Source organism: Carcharhinus amblyrhynchos, chromosome 1 (assembly GCF_965287045.1).
Source record: "Carcharhinus amblyrhynchos chromosome 1, sCarAmb.v2.hapA, whole genome shotgun sequence".
Lineage (NCBI taxonomy): Eukaryota > Metazoa > Chordata > Chondrichthyes > Carcharhiniformes > Carcharhinidae > Carcharhinus > Carcharhinus amblyrhynchos.
The window spans coordinates 140,950,887-140,975,781 of record NC_137324.1 but is presented as its reverse complement, the minus strand read 5'-3'; the positions used below and the strand labels follow the sequence as shown (position 1 = coordinate 140,975,781).

Sequence of the window (24,895 nt, the reverse complement as noted above, 5' to 3'; positions counted from 1 at the left end):
AGCTGGAAAATCTCATGCAAAGTGTAGAAGGCGAAGCAGCAGTGCATTGCCAACCAAGTTCCCAGACGTTGTTCATGCAGCATGCTGTCTTAGTTTTTGGGTGTTGAGTACTGCGGATCAATAATTTGAGCCTCTTCAGAACATTTCCAACTTTCACTTGTTTCACAGCACTTGCATTAAAGTTTTCAGCAGATTCAGACTCAAAACGTAAAATGTAAGATTTTTATTTGCCTCGAGTGTCAAGCAAATTTCTACATATACAACATTCAGAAATTAGGATATCCATTACATGACACAGAACAATGTGTGGACAGATAATTATTTAAGAGACATTTCACATTGTAGATCGCACGAGATAGAATATTACTGGTAAAAAAAAGTCATTCAGTTACTACAAACCCAAACATTTTATTAGTCAGCTGCACAGTTGTTGGGCAGATTCTTCCCACATCCCATACTTCCCAACTAATAGCTGACAATCACAGATTCTAACAGTTGCTATACACGTACATGATCATAGGTATAAAATCCTGTTCACAAGACACAGCTAGTTGAATAGGGTGTCAGTCCAGAAAAAGTGAAGCAAAGAAAATCTAAAAATATTATCACATTTTATTGGAGCACGCCCTAAATTGCCTCAGCCACATTTAGCTACAAATTTATTGACAGAGTCCGAATATGTTGCTGAAAAAATGTTAATAGGCTGGTTTTGCATCAATACATCTGCTGAGGAAGAGGAACTGGTTACTTCATTCCATGACCAATAAACTGATATCGGAGACATCACTACTTGCAGTGCTATTGAATTAATCAGTGGTTTCAGCGTTAACAGTGTCATACATATATTGGAACAGCTTTTTTCTGTGTTACAATATGTAGCCAAAATGGGATTAACGCTCTTCCTGGAAACACAAGGCACAAATAATTCTGGATTTAAAAGATTAAGTGAGAACATTTTTGATTTTGGAATCCAATTTGAAAGCAAAAGTGGGAAAAGAGGGTAAAAGCATCTCTTTCATTATATCTTCAACAATTCCCTGCAGCAGTCTGTATAGCTGTGTAGCTATAGAAATTACGTTCAAATAATAGTTGCAGTGTTAATCACACTCAGAAATGAGAAAATTCCAATTAGTATCTATGGTTATGTAGTTGAGAGTTCCTGCTCTTTATGTCTGCAAACTAGTTTTATGTTTAATTAGTTATCTTTTGTGGTGGATAAAAGAACAAAATTGGTGTAACACAAAGTGTAGAGTAAGTGCAGGAATATCAGGGATTAGGCAAGTAATTTAGCCTTTTACACTTCACCAACCCAAATTATTGTGTTGCCTTTTTCCACTTCGGTAATCTCACAATTTAATTTATTAAGCCTTCCATCCAGAATGAACAAAGATTCTTTTGATGGGGTCATAAGATACTGGCCAAATAAGCCACTGCCTACAATCACTCTGTTTTTACTGTTCCATGGCCATTCTTCTGTCTTCATGGGTTCTTTCAGACTTTTCACCATCTTCACTTTCCCAGTGGAGAGTTCCACAAAAAGCACATCCGTTTGCACACTGGAGCTGGCGAAGACATTGTACTGGTTGGCTTCAGTGAAAGAGGGCTGAAAGGTGGCATCAGTGATATGAAGGTTTGTATGAATCTCAAAAGATTCCAGGATTTTCCCTTGGATGGTGAAGGACTGAACTCTCATGAGACCCTTTTGATCATCTATACTGACCAAGTAATGTCCATCTGGAGAAACGTAAGGAACACCTGATATATCACCATTGTAGCCAATTACAGAATCAGTGACACTGTCAACTATGATTTGTGGTTCAGTTGCACCTGTACTGCCAGCATTGCAATGAACAAAGTAGTATCCACCAAGGTGAGTATAGGCCAGTGATAGTGGGACACAATTATAGTCTTTCAAACTGATGGTCTTAACGTATGTCATTGTCTCAAGCTCAATTTTGTGAAGGGCTGGTTCACCTTTGTGAAGGATAAATCCAAACCTACAAATAAAAGGGCATAGAGTAGTGAAAATGTTCAGTGCTTCCAAAAGTAACACATATTAGGGAAACAGTAGCAGAAAAATACAAAGACACTGACTTGCATTTGAGAAAACTGCATTTATGCTATTAATAAAGTGCATAACAAAAGCTGTAAAGCAGCGAACTATGAATTTTCTTCCTAACCACAAAATCACTCAAAAGACCACAAACATGTTTTAGAACAATAGTTTTATTACGAGTTATCAATGTGTTGTTTCACAGCACATAGTTAACTTTGGTCACATAGAATAGTACAGCACAGGAACAGGTTCTTTGGCTCATGATACTGTGCCAACATGATGCCAAATTAATCCTTAATTAACTAATCTCTTCCGCCTGCCCTTGGTCCATATCCCCCCATTACTTGCATATTCATGTGCTTATCTAAACAATCTATCATATCAGCCTGCACCACCACCCCCGGCAGGGTGTTCCAGACACCTACCACCCGCTGTAAAAAAACTGCCCCTCACATCTCTTGTGAGCTTTACCCCTCTCACTTGAGGTGCAGGCCCACTAGTATTAAACATTTCAACACTGGGAAAAAGATTCTGACTGTCAACCCGATCTATGCTTCTCATAATTTTATAGAATTCTATCAGGTCTCCCCTCTGCTTCCACCACTTCAGAGAAAACAACTCTAGTTTGTAACTCTTTCCTTACAGCTCATGCCCTCTAATCTTTGCAAGCACCCTGCACCCTCTCCAAAGCTTTCACATCTAATGTGGCAACCAGAATTGAACGCAATATTCTAAGTGTAGTCTAACCAAAGTTATATGCAACATGACATCCTGATTCTGTACTCAATGTCCCGACCAATGAAGGCAAGAGTGCAATGTGCCTTCTTAACATATCTACTTGCACCTACTTCTATGGTCCCTTTCTATGGACATGAACCCCAAGATCCCTCTGTACATCAATGCATTTGATGCAATAACATTTGATCCCCCAAAATGCAGTGTCTCAGACTTGCCCAGAATAAACTCCATCTACCATTTCTCCATCCATATACAACTCCTCAATATTCCTCTGTATGTTTTGACAATCTTCGACAACTATCCACAACTCCAACTACCTTTGTGTCATCTGCAAACTTATTAATACACCCATCTATGTCTTCATCCAAGTCATTTATATGTATGTATCACAAACAGCAGATGTCCCAATATGAACCCTTCAGAACACTGCAAGTCACGGACCTCTAGCCAGAAGAATACCCTTCTAGCACTACTTTCTGACTTCTATCGGCAAGCCAATTCTGAATCCTAGAGGCCACGTCACTGTGGATCCCATGCATCTTAATCTTCTGGATGAGCTTCCCATGACAGACCGAGTCAAAAGCCTTACAAAAATGCACAGACACAACATCCACTGCTCTACCGTTATTGATCACCTTCTCAAAAAAAATCAATCAAGTTAGTAAGGCATGAACCACGCAGACTTTTCCTAATTAGGCCATGCTTTTCTAAATGCACGTAAATCCTATCCTTAAGAATCCTTTCCAATAGCTTCCCAACTACCGATGTGAGTCTATATATTTAGATGATCCCAATTTCTTTTCTTGAACAGAGGAATAACATTAGTTGCTCGCCAGCCCTCTGGGTAGCTAATGATCTTTGTCAGGGCCCCAGCAATCTCCTCTCTCGCTAACCTGGGGTAGATACCATTGGGCCCTGTGGACCTTAATGCTCTTCAAGAGACTGAACACCACTGCTTTCTTGACCTCATATTAGGATGCTCCACACTAATCTCACTATCCTCCATGTCCTTCTCCTTGGTGAATACAGACACAAAGCATTCATTTAGGATCTCGCCCACATCCTCTGCCTCCAAGCACAAGTTCCCTCCTTTATCCTTGAGTGGTCCCACTCTCTCCCTAGTTATCATCTTGTTTTTAATGTACGTATAAAATGCCTTGGGATTCTCTTTAACCCTATTTGCCAAGGACATTTTATGGCTCCTCCTTGCTCTCCCCGGTAGAGTTCTTTCCTGTTTTCTTTATATTCCCCATGAGCCCTGTCCGATTTTAGCTTCCAAAACCTTACATATGCTTCACAACCTCTCTCGTTATCTAAGGGTTCCTTAACTTGCTCCTTATTGAAACATGCTGGTCCTGAACACTGTTCATGTCAAATGTGGGCTTGCCCGAAATCAACTGCTCCTTGCATAATATTGTCATAATTTGCCCTCCTTCAGTTTAATACCTTCCCACAAGGTCCAGCAGCTATCTGTTCCTGGTTGGTATAAATGTAAGATTAGGTGAATACCGGGCATTGGTGAGAAAGGCGAGCAAGTTAAAGGTAATGTAAGATTTTTTAAATCTTTCTTAATGCAAAGAGGCAGAGATGGCAGTTAGGCCAGTTGTGTGCTTCTCCTGCTAGATATGGGAGATCAGGGAGTAGTTGATAAAGATGACCTTGTGTGCAAGAAGTATATGGCTGCAGCTCCTCACAGATCACGCAGTTGTGAGCAGACAGCGAGATAGATACTAGTTACAAGGAGGTGGTCACACCGCAGGTTGCAACAGGTAGTTGGGTGATCGCCAAGAGAGGTAGGTGGGTAGTGCAGGAGTCTCCTGTGGCTATTCCCCTCTCTAACATACTCTTGAGGGTATAGTCTCTCAGGGGAGTATGACAGCAGCAAACTGGATCCACAGGGTCAGGCAAAGTCCATCGTGATAGCAGACTTGCCAGTTAGGGCACAGATGGGTATTTCTGTGGCCGTGTTCAAGACTCCAGGGATAGTGTGTTGCCAGGGTCAAGGATGTCTCTGAGTGATTGCATGAAATGTTTAGGGAGAGGGTGAGCAGCCAGAGGTTGTTGTGCACATTGGTACCAATGACATTGGTAGATAGAGGGATGAGATCCTGCCAAATGAGTGTAGGGGGTTAAGGAAGAGGCTGAAAAGCTGGGTAATCATAGTAATTCAGATGTCTCTTAATGAACTGCTTCAGTATCTGAGGAGCCTTGAAGGTCGCTGAACATTGTGCAATCTACAGTCTTTAATGAATCATCTTAAACAGCTTTGTCTGGCTACTTGAGGGGAATCATAGTTTTAACTACAACAAAAAAACATTGTGACACTCCCATCACAAATTGGCGATGAGATGGGATTCAGTCAGTCCAGCTGCAACAGGATTTCAGTTTGGTCAGTATCATCTCAACTGGTGATAAAGCAGCAGCTGATTTGATGAGTACAACCAATCGAACGATCCTTTGAACGGTGGGAGGAAGCTGGAACATCTGCAGGACATGCACACAGATGCACATGCGCACACACAGACACATGCGCTCACACATGGGCACGCGCACACACATGGACATGCATACACACGTGGATGTGCACACACACAGACATGCACGCACATACGGACATGCACACACACACACATACGGACACACACACACGGACACAGACATACTCATGGACACACACACTGACACATACGCACGGACACACACACATGGACAGACAGACAGACACACACACACATGGACAGACACACACACACACAGACACATACACACAGAGACAGACACACACACGGATATGGACACAGATATGGACATGGACACACATGCACACACACAGACACACACACAGACACACACAGTCACACACACACACACATACGGACACACTCACACACGGACACACACATACGGACATAGATACACGCACACGGACACAGACACACTCATGGACACACACACACACTGACAAATACGCACGGACACACACACATGGACAGACACACACACACACATGGACAGACACACACACACACAGACACATACACACAGAGAAAGACACACACATGGATATGGACACAGACATGGACATGGACACAGACACACATGCACACACACAGACACACAGTTACACACACACACACACATATGGACACACAGTCACACACACACACACACACACACGGACACACATGGACACATACACGGACACACACACACACACGGACACACACACAAAATGGAAAATAAAAAATTAAACAGTGAAAAACTGATGCTAATTTGTTGCATGCCCATTGCAAGTTGTTGGCCTCACCCAGTTTCACAACTCCATTCTTTTATTTTTGACCAGTTAGACCTGATTGCTTTTAAGTCCTAGCAGGTAGCAAACTAGTAATCACATCACATGTATTTAATCACCTTGTGACTAAAATATTGACTTTTTTGTATGAATAATTATATATGAGTTAGGCAATTAATTGTGGAGAGTCCTGTCAGATGGATGCACAGACTATCTCCCATTATTTGGGAAATTTACGGATGGTGGGAACAGAATCAGACAGCTTTAAATTTAAATATGTACAGGTCCTATTAGTACCATAAAACTATATATCCCTACAGTGGAGACAAAGGTCATTCAGCCCATCAAGTCTGTACTGAAAGAGCATCTTACCCAGGCTCTCCTGTTCGCCCTACCTTCATAACCCCGTGCATTTACTATGGAGAATCCACTGAACCTACACATCCTTGGACACTAAAAGGCAATTTAGCATGGCCACTTAATCTGCACATCTTACAGTGTCTTTGAGACTGTGGGAGAAAGCTGGACTACCAGAGAAAACCACGTAGGTACAGAGAACATGGAAACTCCACACAGTCACTCAAGGCTAGAATCGAACCTGGGTCCCTGGTGATGTTATGTCATCATGCCATTTAGCTTCACAGAAAAACTTGCATGAAGTTCAGGATAATCTTTAGCCATGAGCATTAAAGAGTACTTATTGAGCTGTAACTTCCTTGGAGTGGCATTAGCATTGGACTGCCACTTGCTGCGCAATTACTTATAGTAAATTACTTTTTTTGGCTGTTTTGCCCAACATTTCAACTCAGGCTGAGTACCTGACTGCTTAAGGGCATAGAGTCATCGAGGTTTACTGTATGGAAGTAGGCCCTTTGGTCCAACTTGTCCATGCCATCCTTTTTATAACTACTAAGATAATCCTAATTGCCTGCATTTGGGTGCATATCTTACCCATGTAACTTTCAAAATGTTTTTTAAAAGACAAAATTGTACCCTCCTCTGGCAGTATGTTCCAGACACTCACTCTGTGAAAAAAATAACAGGAGTGGGATTTGAACCAACAGCTCCAGAGGGGACTGTGACCTGAATGCAGAGCCTTAGACTGGTCCTGACTGGTCTAAGACTCAGAGTCAGGTCCTGAGTCAAATTTTAGTTCCATCAAAGTGAAGGTGGTAAGTCCTCATTTTAACAGCCCAGCTGCCATAAAATAGATACATTTAAAGCACTATTAAGGTTGACAGGCCAGGGGTAGCGGGGTGTGTTGGAGGCATGGATCTTGAAGGAGATGGGGATGGGACCTTGCGTGGGTTGGTCTTTGGGAAGGGGGATGGAGTGGATGTTGAACCAGAAGGGGATCGGGGGAATCGCACCACGGGAGGGAAGGGTTGGGTTGGGGTTGGGTCAGGGTGGGCAGTCAGATCAGGGCGCATTGTGTATGCAGGGAATGGGGGGCTGCATCAGGTCTCAAGCGGGTGTGGGGGTGAGAGTAGGGCCTGCAGAGCAGGTGGGGTAGAGGGGAATCCATTGGAGGTCAGGGCTGTTGGGAGAGCTAGGGTTAGCCTTGAACCTTTATAATAGCTACCCAGAAGTTTAAAGAACTTTTATTTCTTCTCACTTTTTCTGAGCAACTGTCAACTTTTGAACATCAGAAGTTTATAATTTAAATCGCATTTTCGGATGTTGCACAGCACAACACAACTGCCCAGAGAAAGTTTGCACTTCTGGGTAATTGCTGTGCAATCCTTTATCTGTGAAGTTCTGGGAGGGATTCCTGAGCATATCTATGGGGAAGCCTCCAAGCCACGCTGGGGAGCTTGAAAGTTTCTACGCTGCCAAGGTAGGAGATGAAGCAGGTATGCTTTCAATTAGAATTATTCTGAAATATAATTATGATTCTGTCCTCAATATTTAAAAAAATGAGGCATCTTCTTTCAAAATTAATTGATAATTTCCAAATATCATGCTGAAGAAATCATACTTTTTGATTCATTATAGTCATAATCATTAGTTGTATATTAATCAAGGGACAGAATTTAGTGTAACTGCAAATGTCCTGCTGAGATCTTTATAAGACTGTTTAACAGAATATGATACCCCAGTTACAAAGGTATGACAGTCATGCGTGATACCTGGTAGCAAGCAGCTATCAATGATACTTCAATTTTACCTGTCTCCAGTCTGTAAAAATGAACAACTGAAATGTTGTTGAATGTGTACACCATTGGTCACAATGAGAATCCTTTAGGGCTTTACCAACCAAATCATCTCTGAAATTTCCTTTTTTCAGATGTATGACAGATTAAACGTTTAAACGCAGTTTTTTTGTATTTTTTGTAGATACAAGTCTTTACCACTGCTTCACACTGGAACTATTGACAAGGCAATGCTTGGTTGAAGGCCAAAATTTATCGATTTTCATTGACATTGGGTAAACAGATTGTGGGGCAGGAGCCAATTTTAGATTTAATACAATCTACATTGTAAAAATAGCATTGCTCACCATCCCTCTTCTGGATTTGATGTGAAATTAGCTATCTGCTGCTGCATTTTCTAACTTGTCTACATACATTTTCACGCAGAAAAACAAATAAAATTACATATGTTGCAATAAATTTAAAGTGAACTGAATCTCATGCTAATTAACTGGGAGATATTAAAAGAAAATCAGGAATCTTTACAGTATTATTGCCATAGTAAAATTATTGTTTCTGCAACCTTCGGATTTTTTTACTTCCCCTCCCACAGAACGTTTAAACTAAGAGTGAAATTGCTCCTGTTATCGTTTGCACACCTACCTGATGTGGTTAATGACAAGGGTTGTAGATGGAATGAAAAAATCATCCACCCTGTCAAACTGCTTGCCGACTGGTTGGGTATGGATGGTGTGATGGGCTGCACTCCCACTGGCCTGATTAATTACCTGCACAGAAAAATTTAGTGAAGTAGAAAATTTATCTAATGCAGATTAAATTTTATGAATGTTCTTAAAATGACAAATTGTGATTAACTACAAAGAAACATGCAATTTATTATAGTGTGTAGGCTTTTTTTAGAAACAGTGCTGTTGAAGTAATACTTAACAAACTACTGAACTATAGGCTATTAACCCAGAAACTCAGCTAATGCCCTGGGATCCTGGGTTTGAATTTCACCATGGCAGATGGTGGAATTTAAATTCAATGAAAAATATCTGGAATTAAGAACCTATGATAACCATGAAACCATTGTTGATTGTCAGAAAAACCCAAGTCGTTCACTTTAGGAAGGAAACCTGCCATTCTTACCCAGCCATCTACATGTGACCCCAGAGCCTCAGCAATGTGGTTGACTATCAGCTGCCCTCCAAAGGCAACTAGGACAATGATGGCTGGCCAACTAGTATCACCCATGTCCCATGAATGAATACAAAAAAAAACTTTTGGTAGCACAGTACTTGGTGTTGCATGAGAGCAAATGCAAGAATGCCAAATTTCAAAGAATTACACCCTTTTCTCTTGTTGTATAAATTGTTCTAATCATTTGAAATTTGACATTCTTGCGTTTGTCCTGAAGAGTGTAAGATGAAAAGTTTTGCTAACATGCCTCCCCTTTCAGCAATATTCAAACAGACTTTTAATAATCTTTGTAGTTTAAAAAGCTGCACAATCTTTGTCCTGTCGAATTATTCATATTTGTTATTCAACTTTGAAGGAATGGAATTTGTTGCTGATTTTAAAAGATCATGAGATTTTATTTTCCATTATGTTTGTTGATAATATATAATTAGAAAGCTTTATAAAAATGAAGTTTAGTCCAGCTTTAAAACAGGGCTGATACTGCAACTACAGTTAATTAGATAACTGGCTTAAACTGGATTCCAGAACCTGATTTAGTTGAATATAAAAGTAGGCTCTTTTAAAGTTCACACTGAAATATGCTTCTGGACAGTAGGAGAGTGTGAAAGTTGGAGTTTGGTAACTGAGGGTGTTCAGTGAGAAGGAGTGAGGTGATCCTTTTCTACCATTCCTCAGAAAGAAGAGCAGCGGTCTTGGTAAGTACGACCTGGTAAATATTTCTACTGTCCTTAACCTACCCTAAACTAGAGCAAGTATAAGTAACAGGAATGATTTAAGTATAAGTTACATAAGAGCAGCTTGGTCAGATGCAATGTTTCTCTTGTACGGTGTGGGAAGTCCAGGGTGACCAGATGAGCAGGAAGTGTCTCCAGCTGCAGCGACTCAAAATCTGTGTTTTGGACCTGAAATTGTGATTGGATTCACTGTGGAGCATCGGCAAGAATGTGATTTTTGTAAAAGCATGGACAGTGACGTAGTCATATCACAGGAAAATAGTACACAGGCAGAAAGGGAATGGGTGAGTGCCAGGCATGGCAAAAGAAAACAGCGAAGGAATCACTTAGTTTTTCTGTCAGTGTGATGACACAGGCCTTACTTGACCCTAGTCTGAATGTGAATTGGGTCTTCCGTGGATCCATTGGTTAGGATCAAGCCTTACATGTCATCATGAACAGACAAATGTTTAGGGGCAGCTGAAACCGAAGAGGATGTTTTATAGTCTCTCAAGGTTCACAGTGTCAAAGAAGATCATGGAAAGAAGTTGCTGTTGTTCCCTGCATTTCTCTTGTTGCCACATGGTGCAGCTCATGTTCATTGTGCCCTGTTCATGAATGGAATCCACACTGTGATTCTGGAAGGAACTCTTCAGCCACAGGGATTAAGGAGGACTCTTATGATGACCTTTCTTATGGTTGACAACAGGGAAATTCCACTGTAGTTACTGCAGTTGGACTTGTCACCTTTCTTGAAGGAGATCACAATTACAGCGTCGTGTAATGTGATCCCCTGGCATGTTCTCCTCTTTCTAAATAAATGAGATAATATATTCATGCCAATAAAACTTTGTCATGTTTTAATGCTTTAGTAGGGATTCCAACTTGTTGACCTTTAACTGTCAGATGACCTTTCCTACACTGTGCCAGATTGGGGCTCTGCTGACACTTGCACTGTCTCTGTTATGGAGATCTTTGCAGTTTGCGTTGACTAATACTCTGTTCTTGAGCACCTCTCCTTTCTTGAGCAGTAGTGGGATGGAGCATTGGGAGCCTGGGCTGAGAATTTGGGGTAGGCCATTTAGGACAGAAGTGAGGAGTCATTTCTTCACCCAAAGAGTGGTGAGCCTGTGGAATTCATTACCACAGGAAGTAGTTGATGCCAAAACATTGACTGTATTCAAGAGGCAGCTAGATATAGCACTCGGGGTGAAGGGATCAAAGATTATGGGGAGAAAACAGGATTAGGCTATTGAGTTGGATGATCAACCATGATAGTAATGAATGGTGGAACAGGCTCAAAGGGCCAAATGGCCTCTTCTGTGTTTCTATGTAGGTAATCTTGGTATGATAAATAAATCTTGTTTTTGACTAACTGCTGGGTCTCTTATGCTTTCTCCACCCCCATCTGTTCTTTAGGTTGCGGTTTTTTGCTGGACGCATTTAAAAACTGAATTCATCCAAGTACCATACATCTCCTAAATTTTACCTCAGAACTGCTAATCCTAGTGGATCTCTGAACTGAGAACTTCAAATAAAATTCCACAAAAATTACTCAGCTTTTAAAACTCTTCATGCCTCCATGTAGCTTGTGTTGAAAATGACAGCTGCTGAATCCTGGCCACCTCCCACTAAATCTGTAAACATCTGGCGATGGGCTCTTAATGCACCCACCACAATGTAAACTTATTTCTAAAAAGGAACAGAACTGTTTGGACTTGCGCTTCCTCTCCTGCTCTTGGTAGAAAATATCAGAAAGAATTAGGAGCTCCAGCCATGCCATGTGAAGGCCATTCCTTCTGCCATTCTACCTCTGCTTCCAACCGAATCAGGAGCAAGAAATCTGTGGCCATGATGTGCACGCCATTGAGTTAACCAGGTCAAACATTGAAAGAGGAGTTTGACCTTGGGTTTTGGATCTCAAGAAACCAAAGGGCAGTAATAATAAAACAGATTGCAGTGTTTCAAGAAGATTATTGGAAATAGACAATAAACATATTGTCCCAGCCTGTGACATCCATATTTTGTGAAAGAATAAAAATACTCAATGTTTTGCACATCAACTGCAGGTAAGAGCACTAATTTTGCATTTTAAATATTTCTTTAAAACTGTGTAGTTACAGAAAACAGTATTGTAGCAAATGTGTATTAACTTTACCTGCAATTTTCTTTGACTGGCACAGTCTCCTATTAAAATTTGAAGTGCTAGAATATTAATTTGTAATAACTGTGTTCAACATTTATTGTTAAGGGTACAACTAATTAAATACTGTAAATGAACATACTTACCTGCAGTGTCGGTGAGCTTTTCTCATTATCACCCCAACTAAGAACCCAGACTTGATCATGTGATTTATCATAATGAAGTTTCACTGGAACTGGATCAGTGGCTACAACCTGCAGTGGAGAAAAGAATCAAATAAAGGGCTGCTGCATAAACTCTAAATCAAAAATAAATAAAAATCATTTCCAGGGTCTATAACAACGTATTAGAGAAGTGACAAAGTCTTGCAGTCAGCAGGAGTGCCCTCAGCTAACCTCGATTTTACTTTCTGGTCCTACCTCTGACTTGCCAGTGACAAGCAGAATAGGAGGACTGAAGTGAAGCCACACCATCATTAAGACAGGATGCAAGGGATCCGACGACGTGAGTGGCTAAAGTGAGAGGAGCACTGAAAATTGTTTTTGGTGGCTGTGTTGCTGAAAAATATCGGAGCAATGCTGAATTGTGTCGGGAAGATATGGTGCAGCATTGGGGCAGTGGTACATAGGGAGCAGTGTCAGGGGGTTTAGGTTGATTGGGCATGCTAAATTGCCCCTTGCTGTTAGGGGGGGCTAGCAGGGTAAATATGTGGTGTTAATAAGTGGGATTGTTGTCAATAGAGGCTTGATGGGCTGAATTGCCTCCTTCTGCACTGTAGGGATTCTATGATTCTGTTCTATGATTTCATTATGCAATTATTCCCAGTGCTTAATCTGCATTGTACACTGAAGGTGGAAAAAAACCCTTTGTCAAACTTGCATCTGAAATACATAGATTGAATTTTTCAGCGGTAGCAGAAGTTTCAGTGCCAGGACCAAAAGCAGTGGCAAAACTGATTCAGTTGGCAGCAGGATCCATGGCATTTACTGAGAGGCGAAACTTCTGTAAAGAGCAGTGGTTGACACCAGGACTGCCATCCCTATTAAGGATGATGGCCTGCCCCCAAAACCTGCCAGTCCAACCAGAGGGCCAACAGTCAGCAGCTTCAGTCAGCAGTGGCCATTGTTGGAGTTGAGTGTTAAGTAGGTTGTGTTAACTTGGGATTTGGCAGGTGGAGTTGCTGAGGGCAATTGGCACTGTTGCGGCTGGGAAGCCGTTACTGGAGGGCAGCTCTACAGATCAAAGAATAGACCACTCAGTTTGGTGATCACAGATGCATATAGTGCAGAATTATTCTACCCATTGAGCCCGCACCAACACATTAGAAACACCTAAACTCCCACTTAATACCATGGGGAGAGAGGTGAGACTTCAATGAAGAGCCTGGAGAAACAGACAAGATTTCAGTAAAGAGCACAGAGTCTTCAAGAAAGCACACAGGAGACAACGCTTCAGTAAAGAGCATGGAAAGAGAGGCAAGACTTCAGTAAAGCATGCACTGAGACAAGACTTCAATAAAGAGCATGGGGAGAGGCAAGACTTCAAACAAGGAACATGGAGAAAAAGGTGAGACTTCATTAAAGAGAGTGGGGAGAGAGAGAGGCAAGACTTCAGTAAAGAGTGCAGAGAGAAGAGACTTAAAATCAGTAGTGAGACTTCAAAAAAAGCACACGGGAAGAGAGATGATGTTTCAATAAAGAGTGTGGGAAGAGAGGCGAGATTTCAATAAAAAGCACAGGGAAGGAGATGGAATTTCAATAACGAGCATTGGAGGGAGACAAAATTTCAATAAAGAGCATCAAGAAAGTGGCGAGACTTCAATAAAGAGAACGGGCAGAGGGAAGCGAGACTGCAGTAATAAGTGTGGGGAAAGAGGCCAGACTTCAATAAAGAGCGTGGGGGATAGGTAAGACCTCAGTAAAGAGATTGGAGAGAGTAGACTTCAATAAAGAGTGCAGGGAGAGAGGAAAGACTTCAATAAAAAGTTTTTTCAGATGTATAAAGGGTAAGAGAGAGGCACGAATGGACATTGGACTGCAGGAAAATGATGCTGGAGAAATACTCATGGGCAGCAGAGGACCAGGACTCTGCACCAGCCTTCACAGTGGAAGACACCAGTAACACACAAAAAATTCAACAGACTCAGGGGACAGAGGTGAGTATGGTGGCCATTACTGAGGAGAAGGTGTTAGGGAAGCTGCAAGATCAGAACGTGAAAAAATCACCTGGATCAGATAGACTACATCCTAGAGTTCTGAAGGAGATAGCTGAAGAGATTTGTGGAGGTATTAGTGGTGATCTTTCAGTGATCACTAGAATCAGGGAGGATCCCAGAGCACTTGAAAATTGCTAAATTAACACCCTTGTTTAAGAAGGAAAGGAGGCAAATGATGGTAAATTACAGGCCAGCAAGCCTGACCTCAGTCATTGGTAAACTTTAAAAGTCCATTAATAAGAGAATATTAGGAAATGAGATTTCAGAAGTACATGACAAAATAGGGTGAAGTCAGCATGGTTTCATCAAAGGGAGGTCATGTCTGAAAAAGCCTGCTAGAATTTTTTGAGGAGGTAATAGAACATAGAACATAGACACTACAGCACAAACAGGCCCTTCGGCCCACAAGTTGCGCCGATCACATCAACTCCTACCAATCCATAGACCTATCTATGACCCCCAATCCCATTAAATCCCATATACTCATCCAGAAGTCTTTTAAAAGACTCCAGCGAGTTCGCCTCCACCACCACTGACGGCAGCCGATTCCATTCACTCACCACCCTCTGAGTGAATGAGTAATGAGCAGGTTAGACAAAGGAGAGGCAGTGGATGTTATCTACTTGGAATTCCATAAGGCTGCTGAGTAAGATATGAGCCCATGGTAATAGAGGCAAGATACTAGCATGGATAGAAGATTGGCTGGCTGACTAGCAGAAGGTAGAGTGTGTGGATAAAGGAGTCCTTTTCAAGATGGCAGCCTGTGACTAACGAGGTTAGGATCACGCCTTTTCACTTTATATATCAATGATCTAGATGAAGACATTGTGGCTATGTTTGCAGATGATACAAAGACAGATGGAGGCACAGGTAGTATTGAGGAGGTGGGGAGGCTGCAGAAGGGCTTGGATAGGTTAAGAAAGTGAGCAAAGATTTGGCGGATAGAAAACAACATGTTATGCACTTTGGGAGGAAGATTAGAGGCGTTAACTATTTTTTAAATGGGGATACAATTCAGAAAGCGGAGGCACAAAGGGACTTGGGAATCTCAGTTCAGGATTCTCTTAAGGTTGAGCAAATGCAATGCTACCATTCATTTCAAGAAGACTAGAACACAAAAACAGGGATGTACGACTGAAGCTATGTAAGGCATATGTCAGACCGCATTTGGAATATTGAGGGCAATTTTGGGCCCTCTATCTAAGGAAGACTGTGCTGGCCTTGGAAAGGGTCCAAACAAGGTTCACAAGAATGATCCCAAGAATGAAAAGCCTGATGAATGAGGAGCGTTTGAGGACTTTGGGTCTGTACTCTATGGCGTTTAGAAGCATGATGGGGGGATCTAATTGAAACTTACAGAGTGCTGAAAGGTCTGGATAGTGTGAATGTGGGGAATATGTTTCCATTAGTAGGAGAGACTTAGGATCTGAGTGTACAGCCTCAGACACCAAGATGAGAGGAATTTCTTCAGCCAGAGGGTGGTGAATCTATGGAATTCATGCCACAGAAGGTTGTCACTGAGTGCATTTAAGACAGAGAAAGGCAAGTTCTTGATTGGTAAAGGGATCAAAGGTTACAGAGAAAAGGGGGTTGAGAAATATATCAGCCATGATCGAATGACTCGATGGGCCAAATGTTACGCCGTTGTTTAAGAAGGGTGCCAGGCAAAAGGCGGGGAATTATAGGCCGGTTAGTTTAACGTCTGTGGTAGGTAAAATGTTAGAATCTGTCATTAAGGAGGAAATTGCGAGGCATCTTGAAGGGAATTGCTTGATAGAGCAGACGCAGCACGGTTTCATTAAAGGGAAGTCGTGTCTGACAAATTTACTGGAGTTCTATGAGGATGTGTCTAGGGCGGTGGATAGAGGAGAGCCGGTGGATGTGGTCTTTCTAGATTTTCAGAAGGCGTTTGACAAAGTGCCTCACAAGAGGTTATTGCAGAAGGTCGAGGGACATGGAGTTGGGGGTAGGGTGTTAGCGTGGATAGAGGATTGGTTGTCAAATAGGAGGCAGAGAGTGGGGGTCAACGGGTGCTATTCGGATTGGCGGATGGTGACTAGTGGAGTGCCCCAGGGGTCGGTGCTGGGGCCTCAGCTTTTTACCATTTATATAGATGATCTGGAGGAGGGAACCGAGTGTAGAGTGTCGAAATTTGCTGATGACACCAAGATTGGGGGAACGGCAAATTGTGCGGAGGGTGTGGAGAGTCTGCAGAAGGATCTAGATAGGCTGGGCGAATGGGCCAGGAAATGGCAAATGGAATTTAATGTTGGCAAGTGTGAGGTGGTCCACTTTGGTAGGAAGAATGGTAGGAAGGACTATTACTTACGGGGCGAAAAACTGCAGCAGGCGATGGTGCAGAGGGACCTCGGGGTCCTTGTGCATGAGTCGCAAAAACCCAGCTTGCAGGTGCAGCAGGTGGTCAGGAAGGCGAATGGGATGCTGGCCTTCATAGCGAGGGGGATTGAATATAAAAGTAGGGAGGTCTTGCTGCAGCTGTATAGGGCATTGGTGAGGCCGCAACTGGAGTACTGTGTGCATTTTTGGGCGCCGCACCTGCGCAAAGATATTTTGGCCTTGGAGGGAGTGCAGAGGAGGTTTACTAGGCTGATACTGGAGTTGAGGGGGTTGAGCTATGAGGAGAGGCTGAATAAACTGGGCTTGTACTCGTTAGAGTTTAGAAGAATGAGAGGAGATCTCATTGAGACGTATAAGATGATGAATGGGATGGATAGGATAGAGGTGGAAAGACTCTTCCCGCTCAAAAAAGACAATAGGACTAGGGGGCACAGCCTCAAGATAAAAGGGGGGCGAATTAGAACGGAGTTGAGGAGGAAGTTCTTCACTCAAAGGGTGGTGAATCTCTGGAATTCTCTGCCCGTTGAAGTGGTGGAGGCTGCCTCGCTAAATATTTTTAAGACGCGGGTTGATGGGTTTTTGATAGGAGAGGGGATTAAGGGTTATGGGGAGAGGGCGGGAAAGTGGAACTGAGACACGACAGATCAGCCATGATCTTATTGAATGGCGGGGCAGGCTCGAAGGGCTGGATGGCCTACTCCTGCTCCTATTTCTTATGTTCTTATGTTCTAAATGGCTTAATAATGCCAAAGGTCCATAACCAGTGTCATAAACTTAAATAAGGGCAGTTATTATGGTATGAGGGAGAGTTGTTTAAGGTGAACTGGGTATACAAGCTAAGATACAAGTCAGTAGTGAACAGTGGCAGATATTCAAACAGCTGGTCCAAAATGCTCAGAGATATGCTCCCTATCGAGGCAAAATCTATGGTTTGAAGGCAAAGATGGATAGAATTTTAAACAGCAGAGAAATTAAGATTTATGGTGAGTGGGCAGGTACGTGGAGCTGAGTCCATGAAAAGATCAGCCATGATCTTATTGAATGATGGAGCAAGCTCGAGGGGCCAGATATTCTACTCCTGCTCTTAGTTCTTATGTTCTTGTGGTAACACAGGAGGTCAAGGATAATGTTAAATTGAAATGCAAGATATACAAAGTAGCAAGAGATAATGGTAGATCAGAAGATTGGGAAGTTTTTAGGATCCAGCAGCAAAAGCTCATATGAAGGGGCAAAATTAATTTTGCGAGAAACCTTGCAGACAGCATTAACACAAACAAAAATAGTTTCTATGGATATATAAGTAGAATTTAGCAGGTAAATGTGGGACCTCACTGAACAAGGCGGGTAAATTGATAACACCAAATAACAAAATGGTGAATATGCTAAATAAATTTTTGCATCAATCTTCTCCATGGAAGACATTGCAAATAATCCTGAGTCATCAGATGGGCTGATTTCAAATAGCATGGTCAAACTTACAATAATCCCAATCACCAGGGATAGAGTATTAGAGGAACTCAAGGGGCTAAAGTCACCAGGACCTGATGAACTGCATACTAGAGTTTTAATGGAAGTGGTTGCACTTCCCATTTGTTGAAATTTTTTATAACTCGCTAAATGTCCAGAAGATTGGAAAACATCCAATGTGAATCCTTTATTCAAAAAGGGAGAAAGACAGAGAGAACTATAGGCCGGTTAGTTTATTAGCAAGATGCTGAAATCAATAATAAAAGAGGAAATTGTTAATCATTTAGGAAAACTGAATATAATCAAACCTAGTCAACATGGCTTTATGAAAGGTAAATCATGTTTGACAAATTTGCTCAAATTCTTTGCAGGTGTATCAGAGAGAATAGATAGAGGGGAACCTGTAGATGTAGTGTATTTAAGTTTGACAAGGCATTTGTCAAGGTGCTGATTTAGAGGTTGATGCATAAAGTAAAAATCCATGGAATTAGAGAATGCATGCTAGCATGGATTGAAGACTTGTTATCAGAAAGAAAACAGGGACTTATAATAAATGGGTTAATTTCTGAGTTGAAAGACATAACAAGTGGAGTATCGCAGGAATCAGCTCTTGGCTTGCAATTGTTCACTAATCTGGAGAAAGGAACATAATGTAAGGGATTCAAATTTACTAATGATACAAAGATAGAACATAGAACACTACAGCACAAACAGGCCCTTCGGCCCACAGATTCCGCTGATCATACCCATACCTACCAGGCCACAGAACTGTCTGTAATTCCCAATCCCATTAAATCCCATGTACTCATCCAGAAGTCTTTTAAAAGACCCCAGCGAGTTCGCCTCTACCACTACCGATGGCAGCCGATTCCACTCACTCACCACCCTCTGAGTGAAAAACTTACCCCTAACATCTCCTCTGTACTTGCTCCCCAGCACCTTAAACCTGCGTCCTCTCGTAGCAACCATTTCAGCCCTGTGAAATAGCCTCCGAGAATCCACCCTATCTATTCCTCTCAACATTTTATAAACCTCTATCAGGTCGCCTCTCAACCTTTGTCTCTCCAGAGAGAAGAGACCTAGCTCCCTCAACCTACCTTCATAAGGCATGCCTCCCAATCCAGGCAACATCCTTGTCAATCTCTTTTGCACCCTCTCAATAGCTTCCACATCCTTCCTGTAGTGAGGTGACCAGAACTGCGCACAGTGCTCCAAGTGGGGTCTGACAAGGGTCTTATAAAGTTAAGAGTTAAGAGGATACTGAGATTCTGCAACAGGATATAGATACTGGGCGAAAACCTGGCAAATGGAGTTTAATTTGGGGAAATATGAGGTCATGCACTTTGGTAGGAGCAATCAAATGGTAGATTATTATCTAAATGGAGAGACTGCAAGTGAGTGAAGTACAGATGGACCTTGGTGTTCTCGTGCACGAGTCACAAAAGCTAGCAAGCAGATCCAACAAGTAGTTGAGAAAGCAAATGGCATTTTGGCTTTTTATTGCAAAATGGTTAGAGTTTCAAAGTAGGGAGGTTTTGTTACAATTGTACAGAGTGTTGGTGAGACCAAACCTGTAATACAGCATACAGTTTTGATCCCCTTGCCTTAAAAGGGATGTAGTAACACTGGAGGCAGTCCAAAGGAGATTCACCAGGCTAATTCCTGGGATGCGAAGGTTGTCCTATTAAGAAAGGACAACCTTCCTGTATTTCTTGGAGTTTAGAAGAGTAATTTAAATGTATAAGATTCTGAGGGAACTTGACAGGGTAAATGGTGAGGTGCTTTCACTAGTAGGAGAGTCTCGAACAAGGGGATAAAGGGCTGGTCATTTAAAACTGAGGTGCATAGAAATTTCTTCTTATAAAGGGTGGTGAATCTCTGGAATTTTCTGTCTCAAAAGTTAGTGGAGGCTGGATCATTAGAAGTATTTAAAGTGGAAGTAGATAAATATTTAATAGATCAAGGAACGGCGAGGGCTATGTGAAAATGGCACAGAAAAAGAGCTGAGGCTGGCACAGATCAGCCATGATTGTGCAGGTGGGACAGACTTGAAGGACCTGGTGGCCTACTCCTGCTTCTATTTCTTGCGTTCTTGTAGGTGGATGCCAGGCCACAGGTTGAGCACTGGACTGCCAACTTGGAGGTGGATAGAAATTTGTTAAGGACATCCTCAATAAATCTATTAAGTTGATTTGTCCATTGATTCAAAGAACATTGAGGATTCAGGCTGCCGGCAACCTTGCTTTGCTCTAGCTATCATACAAATGAGGAAAAGAAGGCCAGGTTCAGGGCTAGGAGGACCTGTGGCCAAGCAGCAACGGTGAGTTGAACTCCAAGAAGTTCAAGATGCTCCCAAGGAGGGGCAAGTGCAGCTGTGACTATTGGCCTGATCATGGGTAGTTGTGGTAACTCAAATTTGCCAGCTTCCACAGAGTACTGTGGCTGCATAGTTTGGTGGGTATCCGATGTTGCTGGTGTTGAAGATTTCTGAAAGTTAATTAAATATCAGTATTCATCTTGATGTTGGTTTGATCATTTGATTATGCTAAATATGGCTGCTGCAGCTCCTGAACAGCACTCTGCTTTTGCATTGACCTGAGGCAACTTTAACTAGAATAGCGATTTCACCTCTGCCCTCACAAAGTTAAAGCGCATGGCAGCTCATCAGCAGATGGATGCCACATTTCACCAGAAATGCACTCCTCTCACCCTGCTCCCAAAGAGGGAAGGACCAAACAGTAACGCTTTCAGGCATAACCAGATGGGTGGGTCAACAGGAAGCATCAGCATTAGAACACCACATGTACCCTTGTCACTGTTTCTTGCACTTGCTCATTACTTGCACATCGTAAACCTAGAACCCTTGACATCTTTATCATGCTGAGATTTCAAGATTTGTTTGTAGTATCCTCATTGAGGACAATCCTCACTGTTGCACCCACTCAGGACCTTGCAACGCTGAATAGTCTTTTTCCTAGGTAGCCATAGCATTAATGTGGAACCATGAGCCATCATTTCAATACACCAGCCAAGGTGGAAATGTTTCATTCATGGACCTTGCAGAGGCCTGATAGAGCTGACTATGAATTACATTGATAGCATCACAGTCTTTGAGATGGCCCATCACATGATCCCAGTCTAGACTCTCTTCTAATTTATTAAGAGCCCTATAAAGCAATGGATTCCAACTCAATCTGAGTGCTAATCCTTTACTCAAGGTTTACTAACACCCTTGAGAATGAGCTAGCAGGACAAACACTTTCCATGTGAAAATTGGCTTCAGCCAGAATCATGCACACGTCTCACATCCTAAACTCAAACTGCCCCTACAAGCAAGACTAATGTGTCTGCTGCAACTCCATTTGCACTTTTTTCTGGAGCGGTCGCGGCAGCGATGAGCGTTGTGATGCTGGAGTTGGATTCACTGTCAGGAGTCACCTTGTTTGGAAACTTGCTAGTCTCTCCAAGGGTGCGAACGACCAGCTTATGACATTACAGCTTCCGCTACAGAACAGAAGTCAAGCCACCCTGATCAGCGCCTATGCCCCCACTGTGAATAACCCAGACGTGATGAAAGACAAGTTCTATGAAGAACTAGATACCCTACTATCAGCAGTAACGACAAGCTGACCTTGCTTGGCGATTTCAATGCAAGAGTAGGGTGTGACTCTGCAACCTGGCAGGGAGTCATTGGGAGGCATGGAGTGGGCAAGTCTAACTGTAACGGCGTACTGTTAATGAAGACCTGTGCAGCACACGACCTCCTGATCACCAACACAACCTTCCGTCTGCCTACCCGTGGAGGCACACCCGCTCTAAGCATTGGCATCTTCTCGACTATGTCATTGTCAGGAGAAAAGACAGACAGGATGTCAGAGTAACCAAGGCCATGTGTGGTGCTGACTGTTGGACAGATCACAGGCTCATTGTCTCCAAAATGAGGCACCTCATCAGACCCAAGAGGCGACCACAGGGAAGCAAGGTTATGAGAAGAATCAATGCGGCCAAGCTAAAGAACCCCAGCATAGCTCCAGTACTGGCTGAAGACTTAGAAATCAAGTTTGTTGACCTACACCTCACAGGAAGTGCTGAAGACTACTGGGAAAGCTTCAAGGATGCTGTTCATTCACCTGCACTGAAGACACTCGGGCCCTCTACCCGCAAGCAGCATGATTGGTTTGATGAGAGTGATGAGGAGATACAGGCTCTACTTGTTGAAAAGCACTGTCTTCATCGGGCCTATCAGAACGACCCATCATCAGCTGTCAAGAAAAACGCCTTTACCAGTGCTCGCAGGACAGTCCAGAATAAACTGCGAAAAATGCAGGATGCCTGGCTGAGGGCCAAGGCAGATAAAATACAGGGATACGCTGACAGAAATGACTTGAAATGGTTCTATGAAGCCCTCAACACTCTCCACGGACCTCAATCTCTTGGAAGATCCCCCCTCCTGAGTATAGATGGTACAACTCTCATTACGGAGAGGGCTCAGATCCTGCAGAGATGGGCTGAACACTTTGAAGCCACCCTCGACCGACCATCATCTATTAATGATGAGACGATAAACAGGATTCCCCAGGTCGATATCAACAGCGCCATGGATGACCCACCGGTAGTAGTGCAGTCACGAAAGCTGTCAGCCAGCTATCCAGTGGCAAAGCCCCAGGGGCAGACGCCATACCCACAGAACTACAAAGCTGCTGGTCCTGCACTTATCGAGAAGCTCACTGAGTTGTTCCAGCCCTTTTGAAAGCAAGGGTCCATTCCTCAGGAACTTAAAGATGCTTCCATCATACACTTCTACAAAGAGGAAGGGCAATCAGCAAGTATGCAACAATCACTGAGGAATTTCGCTGCTCTCCATCGCAGGAAAAACCCTCACAACAGTCCTGCTAAATTGTCTGGGCACTCATCTGGAGCTGGGCCTTCTTCCAGAGTCACAGTGTGGCTTCCGCAAAGGCCATGGGACTATTGACATGACTTTTGCCGTGTGCCAACTTCAGAAGTGTCAGGAGCAGAATTGTGAGCTCTACACAACCTTTTTCGATCGCGTGAACCCCTTTGACACTGTCAGCCGACAAGGCCTGTGGAGGATCATGTCAAAGTTCGGCTGCCCCTCCAAATTCATTCAGATGGCACGCCAGTTCCATGATGGCATGATGGCCAGAGTACTGGACGGCGGAGAATCTTCTGAGGTATTCCCAGTCACCAATGGTGTCAAATATGGCTGTGTGCTCGCACCACACTGTTCAGCATGATGTTTACTGCCATGCTGAATGATGCCTTCCAGGACAGTGTTGCTGGAATCAGCCTCAAGTACAGAGTGGATGGGAAGCTCCTCAACCTGAGGAGACTTCAAGCTATTACCAAAGTGAAGGAGACTGTTCTGAGAGATTTCTTCTTTGCCAATGACTGCACCCTGTATACTGGCTCAGAGCCAGAGATGCAAGTCAGTATGGACAAATTTTCCATGGCTTGTGACAACTTTGGACTCACCATCAATATTAAAAAGACTGAAGTCATACACCAGCCTGCTCCTCATGCACCGTACACAGAACCCATAAACACAATCAAAGGGCAGAAACTCAGGCAGTGGATAAGTTCACTTATCTTGCAAGCACCCTCTCTCAAACAGTGACTATTGATACAGAAGTTAACTGTAGAACAGCAAAGGCAAGTTCTGCTTTCGGTAGACTGCGCTCCACTGTATGGGAATGTCGAGGAATCAGCCCAGCAACAAAACTGAAGGTCTACAGCATCGTGGTACTCACTACCCTCCTGTATGCCTGTGAAACGTGGACTGTGTATCGAAAGTATGTAAGATAGCTCAAACATTTCCACATGACTGATCATTGCAGAATATACGCATTAGATGGCAAGACAAAGTACTAGACATTGAAGTTCTCTCTGGTGCAAGACTACCATCAGTCTACACACTGCTGATGAGAGCGCAGACCCAGTGGGCAGGTTATGTCATCCGTATGCCGGACGAGTGCATACCCAACCAGCTCCTTTTTGGGGAACTCTCTGCTGGAAGAAGCTCGCATGTAATGAAGAAACGTTACAAAGACACACTCAAGGCCTTCCTGCAGTCGCTTGACATAGACACAGCCACCTGGGAAACAGTGGCACAAAACTGCCCTACCTGGCGCTGCCTCATCCACACATCTACAAAGTAAGGTGCATTGCTGAAACACAACTTAAGCGTGAGCCACACAAGTCCAAAGCCACCAGTGCAACAACTACAGTGTCTACACAAATCTGTCCAATATGTGCCAGGACATTCCATGCCCAAACTGGCCTGATCAATCATCTTCAGACACACCACAACCAGCCTCAAAAATGACTAATGGTGTCGAGGTCCTTATCGACGATGATGGACAAACAACAACAACTTGCCTCATTCAGCTAAATGGTCACACTGACATATCACCAAGGACAGACAGTTTGGGAAGTCCCAGGATTTCATTTGTTGCAAAGACAGTGGGGTTGATTCTCCCATCTTGCTGTGCTAATTTCCTAGTGCAGCAGGGTCAGAGAATCTCACGGCTGGGCACATGCGGGAATCATATATACAA

At 43.0% G+C, this 24,895-nt stretch overlaps 1 protein-coding gene across 4 annotated transcripts in view; it reads right to left on the bottom strand.

Moving 5' to 3' along the window:
- Positions 1 to 208: 208 nt before the first annotated feature.
- Positions 209 to 24,895, bottom strand: part of fstl5 (follistatin-like 5) — a 553,829-nt gene continuing 529,142 nt past the window's right edge. For all 4 annotated transcript variants that reach the window (XM_080193441.1, XM_080193448.1, XM_080193454.1 and 1 more), the window contains 3 exons: positions 12,424 to 12,531; positions 8,882 to 9,006; positions 209 to 1,997 (listed from right to left, as the gene is read on the bottom strand). In XM_080193441.1, the coding sequence (XP_080049567.1) occupies positions 1,295 to 1,997; positions 8,882 to 9,006; positions 12,424 to 12,531 (936 nt within the window). In that variant the 3' untranslated portion in view covers positions 209 to 1,294. The remainder of the gene's footprint in view (positions 1,998 to 8,881; positions 9,007 to 12,423; positions 12,532 to 24,895) is intronic.